The 13176-nt window shown below is 36.5% G+C and overlaps 1 protein-coding gene across 3 annotated transcripts in view; it reads right to left on the bottom strand.

Moving 5' to 3' along the window:
- Nucleotides 1-11939: 11939 nt before the first annotated feature.
- Nucleotides 11940-13176, bottom strand: part of SLCO1C1 (solute carrier organic anion transporter family member 1C1) — a 63861-nt gene continuing 62624 nt past the window's right edge. For all 3 annotated transcript variants that reach the window (XM_066264585.1, XM_066264582.1, XM_066264584.1), the window contains one exon: nt 11940-12620. In XM_066264585.1, the coding sequence (XP_066120682.1) occupies nt 12398-12620 (223 nt within the window). In that variant the 3' untranslated portion in view covers nt 11940-12397. The remainder of the gene's footprint in view (nt 12621-13176) is intronic.

Here is a 13176-nt window from a genome sequence, read left to right as displayed (position 1 = left end):
GTTGTATTATTCTAGGAATTTATCCATTTCTTCTAGATTGTTGAATTTGGTGGCATATAGTTTTTCATAGTATTCTACAATAATTCTTTGTATATCTATGATGTCTGTGGTGATTTCTCTTCTTTAATTTTGGATTTTGTTTATATAAGTCCTTTCTCTTTTTTCCTTGGTGAGCTTTGCCAAGGGTTTGTCAATTTTGTTGATCTTTTCAAAGAACCAGCTCCTTCTTTTATTAATTTTTTTATAGTTTTTCTTTTCTCTATTTCATTTATTTCTTTTTTTCTTTTTTAAATTTATTTATTTATTTATTCATTTTTTTAGAAAGGAGAGAGAGAGAGAGAGAAAGAGAGACAGAGAGAGAGAAGGGGGAGGAGCTGGAAGCATCAACTCCCATATGTGCCTTGACCAGGCAAGCCCAGGGTTTCGAACCGGCGACCTCAGCATTTCCAGGTCGACGCTTTATCCACTGCGCTACCACAGGTCAGGCTATTTCATTTATTTCTGCTCTGATTTTTATTATTTCCTTTCTTCTAGTGGTTTTGGGTTGTCTTTGTTCTTCTTTTTCTAGTTCCTTAAGGTGTGAAGTTAAGTGTTTACTTGGGCTCTCTCTTGTTTGTTCATATAGGCCTGTAGTGATATGAACTTCCCTCTTATTACTGCTTTTGCTGCATACCAGAGATTCTGATATGTCGTATTGTCATTTTCATTTGTCTGTATATATCTTTTGATCTCTGCGCTTATTTCTTCTTTGACCCATTCATTTTTTAAAAGTATGCTGTTTGGCCCTGGCCGGTTTGCTCAGCGGTAGAGCGTCGACCTGGTGTGCGGGTGACTCGGGTTCGATTCCTGGCCAGGGCACATAGGAGAAGCGCCCATTTGCTTCTCCACCCTCCCCCTCCTTCCTCTCTGTCTCTCTCTTCCCCTCCCGCAGCCGAGGCTCCATTAGAGCAAAGATGGCCCAGGCGCTGGGGATGGCTCCTTGGCCTCTGCCCCAGGTGCTAGAGTGGCTCTGGTCATGGCAGAGCGACTCCCCGCAGGGGCAGAGCATCGCCCCCTAGTGGGCAGAGCATCGCCCCTGGTGGGCGTGCCGGGTGGATACCGGTCGGGCGCATGCGGGAGTCTGTCTGACTGTCTCTCCCCATTTCCGGCTTCAGAAAAAAAAAAAAAAAGTATGTTGTTTAGTTTCCACATTTTTGTGGGGTTTTCCCCTCTTTTTTGCAGTTCAATTCTAGTTTCGATGCTTTATGATCAGAAAATATGCTTGGTACAATTTCAATTTTTCTGAATTTGCTGATGTTATTTTTGTGGCCTAACATTGGTCAATTCTTAAGAATGTCCCATGTACACTAGAGAAAAATGTATACTCTGTCACTTTGGGATGAAGTATCCTGTAGATGTCTATCATATCCAGGTGCTCTAGTGTTTTGTTTAAGGCCAATATATCTTTATTGATTTTCTGTTTGGATGAGCGATCTAGAGCCGTCAGCAGTGTATTGAAGTCTCCAAGTATGATTGTATTTTCGTCAGTTTTTGTTTTTAGGTCAATAAGTAGCTCTCATATATTTGGTGCTCCTTGGTTTGGTGCATATATATTAAGAATTGTTATGTCTTTTTGATTCAGTGTCCCCTTAATAATTATGAAATGACCATTTTTGTCTCTGAGTACTTCTGCTGTCTTGCAGTCAGCATTATTAGATAAAAGTATTGCTACACCTGCTTTTTTTTGGATGTTATTTGCTTGGAGTATTGTTTCCCAGCCTTTCACTTTGAATTTGTTTTTACCTTGTTGCTTAGATGTGTTTTTTGTAGGCAGCATACAGTTGGGTTTTCTCTTGTAATACATTCTGCTACTGTGTGTCTTTTTATTGGTAAGTTTAATCCGTTTACATGTAGTGTAATTATTGACACTTGTGGGTTTTTTATTGCCATTTTATAAATTGCTTTCTGTTAGTTTTGTATCTTGTTTGAATCTTCTCTTTTGTTTTTCTAACATTTGTTTTTGTTTGGTTGTATTCCATACTTTTTTCCTCTGTTGCTACCTTTTTTAAGTCATGCACTTCTGTGGTGGCTTTTTCAAGGGTGGTTACCATTAAGTAATGAAAAGGATACCTACCATGTTCATTGTAGTATACTATCTTATGAGTATTTCTGCACTCCATCGTCCTTTGCTACTGTTAATCTCTGTCCTCTTGCCCTCTTTTTTTGTTGTCACAGTTTAAATTTGGTTTTATTGTGTTCTTGGGGTAGCTTTTACTTGTGGTTTTGTTTTGTTTTATTCTTTGTATCTGGTTGGAAAACCCCCTTTAGTATTTCCTGGAGTGAGGGTTTTCTGATGATAAATTCCCTCATCTTTTCTGTATCTGTGAATGTTTTTATTTCTCCTTCATATTTGAAGGATAGCTTTAATGGGTATAGTATTCTTGGCTGAAAGTTCCTCTCTTTCAGGACTTTAAAAATTGGGGTCCACTTTCTTCTATTGATAGCTTGTAGAGTTTCTGCTTAGAAATCTGATGATAATCTAATAGGCCTTCCTTTATATGTTGTATTCTTCTTTTCCCTGGCTGCCTTGAGAATTTTTTCTTTGTCATTGGTTTGTGCCAATTTCATTATGATGTGCCTTGGAGTAGGTTTGTTGGGTTTAAGAAAACTCGGTGTTCTGTTTTCTTCTTGAATTTGGGGCTTTAGTTCTTTCCACAGGCTTGGGAAGTTCTCATCTATTATTTGTTTGAATATGTTCTCCATTCCATTTTCTCTCTCTTCTCCCTCTGATATACCTATTATTTTTATATTAGTCTTTTTGATGGAGTCAGACAATTCCTGTAGGGCTTTCTCATTTATTTTAATTTTTGAGTCTCTCTCTTCTTTTTTCTGTTGTGCCTCAAGTTGCTTGTCTTCTATGTCACTAATCCTACTTTCTATCTGGCTTGTTCTATTAGCTAAGCTTGTTACCTTGTTTTTCAGTTCATGAATTGAGTTTTTCATCTCTGATTTGTTTTTATAGTTTTAATTTCCTTGGTAACATATTCTTTGTGCTCATTGAGTTGTTTTCTGAGATCCCTAAATTGCCTTTCTGTGTTTTCTTGTATATCTCTGAGTATTTTTAGGATTTCTATTTTAAATTCTCTGTCATTTAGCTCCATGGTTTCCAATATATTAAATTTTTTTCCATAGATTTTTTCTCATCAATCTGTGCTACATCTCTTTCATTTGTATCCATGATATTGAATTTCCTTTTCCGTAATGGCATCTGAGGGTGGTTTTGTTGATAGCAGTAATGAGAATTAATAAAGAATAAAAAAGTAAAAAAATGGAAAGAAAAAAAGAAAATTTATTATTTCCCTCTTTTTTTCTTCTCCTCTACTCTCCTCCTTGAGAAAATATCATGATGAACTGTGAATTATATTGTGCTAAATGGAAAAAATGCTATGAATAATGGAGGTCCTGAGTTGGGGAGAAGTGATAAAGGGGGAAAAAAGAGTTAGGGACCCACAAAATGCAAAAAAGGAAAAAATTGGGGTCAAAAATAAAATGATTTGCTTTTAAGTGATGGTCAACTAAGAGATATAATGAGAGGGATAAGAGGGAAACAGGAAAAAGGGAAACAAGATTACTATTGTATTAAGTGGAGCAAGAACTAGATAGAATGGAAAGCCAGGATTGGGGGGGAATGCTAATGAGTTAAAAAGCAAAGTCAAAAGCACCCAAAATACCACAATGAAAAAAATTTGAGTCCCAAATAAAATAATTTGTTCGTGATTGAGGATTGAATGAGAGGAAAAGTAAAGGAGAAAAGAAGAAACTAATAGAGAGGGAGAAAATAGAAAAAGAGAAAAAGAAAAAAAGAAAAAAGAACAAAAAGAGTGAGAGTTAAGGGTTTTGGAGTGTAACTCTCATAGAGAGAAAGAAAGAAGAAAAGAAAGAAAATGGGAGATGTAACACTTATGGGTAGTGTAGTTCAAGAAGAGGAAAGAATAAGATGGGCAGAGAATAAAAGGCCCAAGGTGGAAGAGAAAAAATAATAATAAAGACAAGAATATAAAAGAAACACAAAGAAATGGAAAAAGTTATAAAGTCTGTGGATTTTTCTTGATTTTGAGAGGTTATCTTCTTCCCTTTTCTTTCCTCTCCCTCTTCCTGGTCGGTGACTCTGTACCCCAGGCTCTGCCCCTGTGGCATGCGTAGGTAGAGATTTGCAGTTGATAAGTCTCTATGGCGATGTCATATATTAGGCTTCAGTTTTGTTGGCAGTTGAGGCTCGTTAGCATTTGCAGGCTTCGACAGTGAGAGAGTCCATTTTCCTGGAGCTTCTCTCCTAGTCTCTCCTTCATGAATTAGCGGCCTGATGATCCAGCTATGAGGTTGCTGCTGCCTCTGCCTGAAGAGTAAGAGGCTCAAAGAGCTGGCAAATCTCCACTCTATCCCCACTCTGTGCAGGGCTCTGGGTAAGGCTCTGTCAGTCAGAGCCGCCAGCATAATCAGGTGGGGCTGGGAGCCAATTGCTCTCAAGGTATCTTTCTATGAGCTTCCAGGCATGTCCAGTATGCCTCAACACTCTGTGGGACCACTCTCCCAGGCTTTTTGCACTTTGTAACCTGTTTTGGCTGGGAAGAAGATGCTCTAGTCACTGCCTGCAGAACAGGAGGTTTTAAAAGCTGCCATGAGGTTTTTCATTTATAATATAATCAGAAAAATTATTATTGGTCTTTTACTTTATGAAAACCTAAGAGGAAAAATGTACATGCTAAAATGCTTTATAGACTCTAAGAAATATTAAAAAATAAAGGATTATATAGAAATGCTGTAAGATACAACATGTATCTAAATTGAAATCGAGTCTTTCTGAAAAAATAGTGATTTGTATAGTGCACCAAATAACTACTTAGGTAACAGAAAACTCTTAATTTGGTTGTGTTTTTTAATATAGTCACTATTTTTAATGATTGAGAAAACTTAGAGCAGTGGTCCCCAACCTTTTTTGGGCCACCACCAGTTTAATGTCAGAAAATATTTTCATGGACTGGCCTTTAGGGTGGGATGGATAAATGTATCACGTGATCAAGACAAACATCAAGAGTGAGTCTTAGACAGATGTAACAGAGGGAATCTGGTCATTTAAAAAAAATAAAACATCATTCAGACTTAAATATAAATAAAACAGAAATAATGTAAGTTATTTATTCTTTCTCTGCAAACCAGTACTAAATGGCCCAAGGACCAGTACCGGTCCACAGCCCAGGGGTTGGGGACCACTGACTTAGAGTACTTAACCTATTTCTATTCTATCCTATCCTATCCTATCCTATCTTATCCTATCCTATCCTATCCTATTCTATTCTTGCTAAATTCTTTGTAACATGAATTCAGTAAATATAGAAATTTCAAGAACAATTATGTAAGGTGTGATTTTATTTATTCTATTCTCAATTCCTAAAGGAAGTTTATTTTCCCCAAATCATTATTTCATTTATTTAGTCAATACTGAGTTTGTTCATGTGTGAGGTAATGTACAAGATAGTATAAACTGATAAACGAGAGTTTCTACATCAAAGTGACCACTAGTGCAGCACCTGGTACTCTAGGGGTGTTGCGAGAGTGGGATCCTGGGAAAGCTGACTACAGGTGTCTGAACTAAGCTGTCATAAAGGAGTAGTAGGTGGCCAAGATTTTGCTAAGTATGTGATGCACAGCTCTGAGGAGCTAATTAGAAATGCAGACTCTCAGGGCTCACCTCAGAACTACTGAGTCACATCTGCATTTTAAACCAGATCAACAGCTGATTCACAGACAAAATAAAGTTTAAGAAGCCCTGAGTTGGTTGAAAGGTAAAAATATATATATGAAATAGGAAGAGTGTTTGCTAGGCAGACATAATAGCAGGTTTGAACAGCACCTTTAGGAAACTGCACATATTGCAATGTGGCCAGAGGGTCTAGGTGGAGAAGCTGAGTTAGGGGTGTTGTGGAAGATGGAGCTGAGGAGGTTGTGAGGGACCAGATCCTGAAAAGTCTCAATTTACCAAGGAATTCTGAGGTTTCCTGAAAATGTTAGGCAATGCTGGATAATTTTGAATAGCACAATGTCATAAGCATATTTTAACTATAGATATGTGACATATAATAAATATCACAGAATTTTATATAAGAAAAAATGAAAAAAATATCAACTTTGAAAACTGATATTCTTTTTTCTTTTTTTTTTTTTTTTTTCAGGTGATAGGAGAGGACATAGTGAAGCAAACACCCTCATGTGCCCTGACCAGGACATGCCTGGCAACTCCATCTGAGGCAGATGCTTGAATCAACTGAGCTATACTTAGCATCTGAGGCTGATGCACTCCACCAGAGCTGTTCTCAGTGCCTGGGGCCATGCTTGAACCAATTGAGTCACTGGCCGTGGGAGGGGAAGAGAGAAAGAAGAGGGACATAAAGAGGGAAGAAGCAGATGTTCACTTCTTCTTTGTGCCTTGACCAGGAATTAAACCCAGGATGTCCATATGCTGGGCCACTACTCTTTCCACTGAGACCAGCTTAGGCAAAACTAATATTCTTATAATATTGAGTATTTTCATCAGGAACATGGTTTTGTGTTTCTCAGTAAAATCTTATAATTAAAAAAATATATATGTATGTCAAATATTCCTTATTAAATTTACTTCTAGTCCTCCATAGTTGTATTGTTATTATAATTTGGAATGCTTTATTCTATTTTATAACAAAGGTTATTTGGGATCTTTCATTCTATGTTTGTGTAACAGAGTTAGCAAAGCACTTAGTTGTTTTACGTTTATATTGTAATTAGCTTTCTTTACCAAAGTTTGTTATTGGTTTAGTTTGCTCAGTTGATTTTTCCAGGTGTTTCTTGGTAGGTATTTGGAGTATCTGTGAAATTTGATTCCTATTTTTCAAAGTTGATACTTTTTTTAAAATTTTATTTATTTTTTATTATTTTCTTTGTGACAGAGACAGAGAGAGGGACAGATGGGGATAGAAAGACAAGAAGGGAGAGAGATGAGAAGCATCAATTCTTCATTGTGGCTCCTTAGTTCCCTTAGTTGTTCATTGATTGCTTTCTCATATGTGCCTTGACTGGGGGGTTACAATAGAGTCAGTGACCCCTTGTTCCAGCCAATGACCCCTTGCTCAAGCCAGCGACCCAAGGCTTCAAGTCAGTGACCATGGGGTCATGTTTATGACCCTGTTCTCAAGCCAGCAATCCCACACTCAAGCTGGTGAGCTAACGCTCAAGCCCAGTGAGCCTGCATTAAAGCTGAATAAGCCCATGCTCAAGGTGGTGACCTTTGGGTTTTGAACTTGGGACCTCAGCATCCCAGGCTGATGCTCTATCCACTGCTCTACCACTTGGTCAGGCAAAGTATACTGTTTTCATTACTAAGCTAGAGCATAGAGTTATAAGCCTACAAGTCAAGAACTTATGTAAAGTTTTTCTAAAGCACACCTAAAGGAAGCAAAAGAAAGAAAATAATTAAGTCAAACACAAAAATTAATCGGTTGGCAGAGAAACAGAATCCAAATGCAGTTTCTTTGAAAATTCTAACAAAATAAGTTAGACAAACATGATACTCAAAAAGACAAATCTGAGTTCACAATATTAGGAATGGGAAAATAGTGCAATAATAAACCTAACCTTAATTTCTCTAATTTTATAAAATTGTCATTTTAAAAATCTGAAAAATTTTTCTAGAAAAAATTCAAATTTTAAAAATTGAATCAGTAAACAGATGTTTTTAAAAATGCAACAATAACTAATCAAAACTTTTCATGTTTTTTTGTTTGTTTTCTTTTTTCATTTTTCCGAAGCCGGAAACGGGGAGGCAGTCAGACTCCAGCATGCACCCGACCGGGATCCACCTGGCATGCCCACCAGGGGGCGATGCCCTGCCCCTCTGGGGCATCATTCTGTTGCATCCAGAGCCATTCCAGTGCCTGAGGCAGAGGCCACAGAGCCATCCTCAGCACCCGGGCCATCTTTGCTCCAATGGAGCCTTGGCTGCGGGAGGGGAAGCAAGAGACAGAGAGGAAGGAGAGGGGGAGGGATGGAGAAGCAGATGGGCGCTTCTCCTGTGTGCCCTGGCCAGGAATTGAACCCGGGACTCCCGCATGCCAGGCCGACACTCTACTGCTGAGCCAACCAGCCAGGGCCTTGTTTTGTTTTTTAATTAAGTGAGAGGTGGGGAAGCAGAGGCAGACTCCAGCAAGTTGCCTACCAGGCAATGCTCTGCCCAACTGGGCTACTGTTCTGTTGCTCAGCAACTGAGCTATTTTAGCACTTGAAATGAGGCTATGGAGCTATCTTCAGCACCCAGGGCCAACTTTGCTTGAACCATTCGAGCCATGGCTGCGGGAGGAAAAGAGAGAGAGATAGGGGAGGGAGGGAGAAGCAGATGGTTGCATCTCCTGTGTTCCCTGATTGGAATCAAACCCAGGACTTCCACACACAGGGCCAATGCTCTACCACTGAGCCAACAGGTCAGGGCCTCAAGTTATTTTTTAAAAAGCCTAAAACATTCTTTCAAATGTAAAAGGAACAGATAATTACAATGCTATAAAATCTTTTCAAAAACATTAAAAACTAAATAGTTTTCTAGTTAATTTTATAAAACTATATAATCTTATATCAAAAGCTGATAAAGAGAGCAAAATAATTAAAAAGGAGGATTAAATTGTGTTTCCCAAGTATATTGTATGGAAAATTAGTTAGATCCAAGACTTCCTAATAAAAAAGTAGATTCAATGCCAAATAAATCTGAGATACACATTCCTTTTAGAAGACTGGCATTCTACATCATAATAGTAAAAAATCTGAGAGATTTTGAAATCATAAGATTTGTCATTAACTCAACAATGTTCCAAATTATTCAAATAGTGAAACATTATGATTTCAATGGTAGATAGAGGCAATCTTAATAATAACCATTCAGGCCTTTTTTAAATCTAATGTTTACAGAGTCAAGTAAAATGTTCTTGACAATGTAGAAGTAAAAGTACAACTAATAGAAAGAGGGAGATGGACAAGAGTTTGCACACTTGAAGGGAAGGATGGGAGCTCTAAGAACTTCCTTTTCCAAAAATGGGGACACACGTGATACTTTTCATATTTATTGAACAAGAAATGGATGGAGGTGTTGAGGTGACATATGAGGAACTCATAATAGTGACCTCACTATATACAGATAACAGGGGAAGAACAACAGGGGATGAGTAAGTGACATTAGTCCTAAACTATCAGAGTAGAGAGTCAGTAGTGCCCAACATTAATAAAACAAGAAAATGAAATGTGCATATTATTTAAAGATCTGGATGTAACCATCAGAAAATCCAACAAACCAAATTGATTAGAAGTAATTGACTTTGAGGAATAGAGTGAAGGTGGGGTGAAGAACTGTTCTCATTTTATATCATTTTGTACATTTGAATTTTTAAAAAACAAGGGCATGCTTTAGTGTGCTAAAACTTTCCTAATATAGATGTATAAAATTAACATTTAGGAAAGTTAGAGGAAGACAGCAAATTTATGCATAGATTAACCTAGACATAATGTGGCTGTTTGAAATTGATTAACCTCAGTTTAAATCTTGGCTCTACCAACTACTTAAACTTGTTGACTTTGGACAAGTCACTAAATCTAAGCCTCAGTTTCTTCCTTTGAAAATATCAGTAATTATAACTAACACATAAGATTCTTTTGATCTTGAAAATGAGATAACATATCTAAAGCACTCAGCACACACAATGAATATGCTTAAAATTGTAACATTTAATAGTTGCTGTAAAAATAAAAACAATTATTATTCCCAAGAATATGTTAGCATCAATTTATTCTTTCAATCTCCCTTTATGTGTAAGTGTATAAACATGTAATACTTAAGTGGAGATGCTAATGGTCACAGATGTTCTTCCAGGTTTTTTAGAGGTCACAGATTATTTGTTTTTATTAACTGCTTTAGGGGTATAATGATGCAGTGGAAGAACCCAGCATTCGTTTAACTGCTTCCACCTTGGGCAAATCATTTAACCCAATTCAAGTCACTCCATTTATAAAATGATATTGCTGCAGCCTTATTTGTCTGAAGGTTATAGTGAATCAGGGATTCATTTGAGGTGCTAGTCAACTCTAGGGACCATGGTTGTAGAATAAGAAAATCAAGCAGCCCATTGAATGTGGAGCAATTGTGGTATCCCACATGTCAGTCAAGGTCTTACCTCTAATGTTTGGCTCCAGGGCTGAGAGAATATTTTTGACTTCTGAAATGGGGCTTGTTTTTTAAAAAAAAAAAAAAAAAAAAAAAAATCATGTTCTTTCTGAGGCATAATAAGCCTGCTCTATCCTGTCAGATGAATTTACTCATCTAAAATATCAAGGTTCCTTTTAGTAAATTCAATTCCCTGCTAAATGATATAATCTTATGCCACACAACTGAGTTTAGTATATAAAATTCCACTGTTGAATTAATGGTTATGGGTAAAATATGCTTTCCTTTCATTGACATTCAGTGCTTTCAAGAGAAAAAATTATTTAATCATCCTTTATGCCAGTTTTTATTTTTTAAGGTATTCAGGAGTAAATTGGATAGGATTATGTTTAGAAATTTACTTGCAAAGTAGTTATTTTTCAGGATATTGCCACAAAAAAGCTTTGAAAAATAAAGAGGATGTGGGAGACAGGAAGAGGAACTTGAATTTTAATTATACCTCTACAAAGAACACTCTTGACAAGTGCGCTCACTCACCCACTCAGCAAATATTTGTTATGAGAAAGACCGATATTCAGATGACAAAAAGGGTTCCTGCTTACAAGTTATTAGGGCAGCAGCAGGCCCGAAGTGGGTCTGCTGAAAACAAAACATAAGTCTATTTTCATTTTAAATAAAAAAACCTTGCCTCACTAATTAAAATAAAAGGATAAAAGTTATATATAAAGGAAATTTTCCACTCTCCATCCCCAAAATTTCCATCTCCAGTTTTGTCTATTCATAGTAACAGGACTAGTATATAAAGGGAAAAACTAAAACACTGAAAACCATTTTGTTTGCTTTATTTGATTCTTTCACTGAACCTTTTTGTTGGATTTAGGCTCCATGGCACATCTCAAAAAGACTTCTTGTTGGAAATACCCTGCTTATTGTTCTGTTTGTTCTAAAGACCACTTAGAATCGTACAATCCCAAGACTCCATTGGGAAGAACTCCACTTTAAGTCTGCTTTTCTTGGGAAGGCAGGCCCCTCTTGTACAGCTGTGATGGAGGAAGAAAAACATAGCTCATAATAGCGCTGAAGATTAAGATGGTGGACAGCCGCACCTACAGTGTTTCGTCAGAGGAGTACAAGAAGCCAGTGAAGAAGAAACGCATGGTTGAACTTTTTCAGTGTCAGAGAAACAGGGCTCTCTGGCAGGCTGATCCAGCAGCATCCTCTGCCCAGAAGCCCTTGGGACCTGTGATAGGTGCCAGTGAGAGCACCAGACAGAACCACACCAACTCAACCCATCACTCTGCATTCCTATTATAATTCCTAAGCTTATTGTACACTAACAAATCTGTGTTAGGACGCTGGCCAGACAGCTCAGTTAGTTGGAGCTTCATCCCAAAGTGCAGAGGTTGCTGGTTTGATTCCCGATCAGGGAACATACAGGAACAGACCTATGTTCCTGTCTCTGTCTCTCTGTCTGTCTGTCTGTCTCTCCCTTCCTCTCTCTCTAAAATCAATCAATAAAAAAATAATTAAAATAAGACTATTTAAAAACAAACAAACAAAAAAATATATGTGTCAAGACAACATTGTGTATATAAGTCTAGAGCTGCTTACATACATTAAAATATGGACAGTATTGTATTAAATGAAACATTTTTTAATTTGTTGAATTCATAAAACAATAAAGCACATTAATATTACTTTTATTACTTTACAACATGAGTATTTATAATGTCACACATGTAATGAAGAATTTGAATTTCCAAAGATCATTTGCATCTATACATTTCTATATCAATTATTGTATTTCAAAAGAAAGGTGAAATTTAAAATAAATTTTTCTTCTGCATGTTCTGGTTCCATTCTAATATCATCATTAAGGTGATATTTGAAAAAGGCCAAGATGAGGTTCAATTTTTTAACAGCATTCTTTTAATGTGTCAGTGGTCACAACGTAAAATTTAAGCATAATGAGTAAATAATATGAGGGAATTGTATCTAAAATAAAAAGGTTAACTTCATCTATATTCTTTAATATGATTAATTATATTTGTTATCAGAGGCATTATCTAATACCTAGGATCAAAACAAAGTAGAAATTTTTAGAAAGGATAAAAAATGTACACATTGATTAAAATTTGTTTGCAGAATTTCCAGAAATAAAAAAAATTGGCCTAAAACATAATTTTTCTAAAGCTGTGTTTCTTTGCCTGGCCAGCAGTTGGGTTGTAGTAAATGATCACTTGCAGCATAATTTTCCTTCCTGATTCTTGCAGACACCATTGTTCTTTCTTTCTTGGCTCTGAAGCTTCTATGTTTTAAAATATAATTTTTCTTTAAAGTGAAAAGTACTGCAATACTTAGGAAAATGGACATTATTCCCAGCACCATGGTTAGTCCCAGATATATATGTCTAGAAGAAAAGAGAATCTCAGTATTAATTATTATAACTATTCAACTTTAAATAAAATGTGAAAGGAAGGTAACAATACCATTTAATAAAAAAAACAATACCAATGAAACCCATCAATATCAATAAAACTATCATATGGATAGTTTCTTTATGAACGCAGATTCAGTGTCTATAAAAGGCCTTTTTATGAACATTTGAGACTATTGAAAACTGCAAGCTTACATTAAATAATTTTTTAGTAGTATCATCATTGTCAGTAACTAATTACATAATACGTTCCATTCTCTTTGTAAAATTATTCCCTTAGACCAGGTGGGAAAAATTTTGACCATATCCCTGTTTGCCAAGAACAGTGCCATTTTATGCTAGTGTTGTCCCAGCATAATTTTTAATAGTGCCCCCTTTTACTCGCAAAACTCTCTAGGTTAGAATAATAAATCACATGGCTACTCTTGAGTCTTGCCCAAATTCACTTCTACAGAAAAACTAAAAGAGGCAATGTTCAGGGAATCAGAGCTCTCAGTAAAAGAGAATGACTTAAGAATAAACCAGAGGC

The sequence above is a fragment of the Saccopteryx bilineata genome, chromosome 1 (assembly GCF_036850765.1).
Source record: "Saccopteryx bilineata isolate mSacBil1 chromosome 1, mSacBil1_pri_phased_curated, whole genome shotgun sequence".
Lineage (NCBI taxonomy): Eukaryota > Metazoa > Chordata > Mammalia > Chiroptera > Emballonuridae > Saccopteryx > Saccopteryx bilineata.
This window is presented reverse-complemented; position numbering and strand designations above follow the sequence as displayed.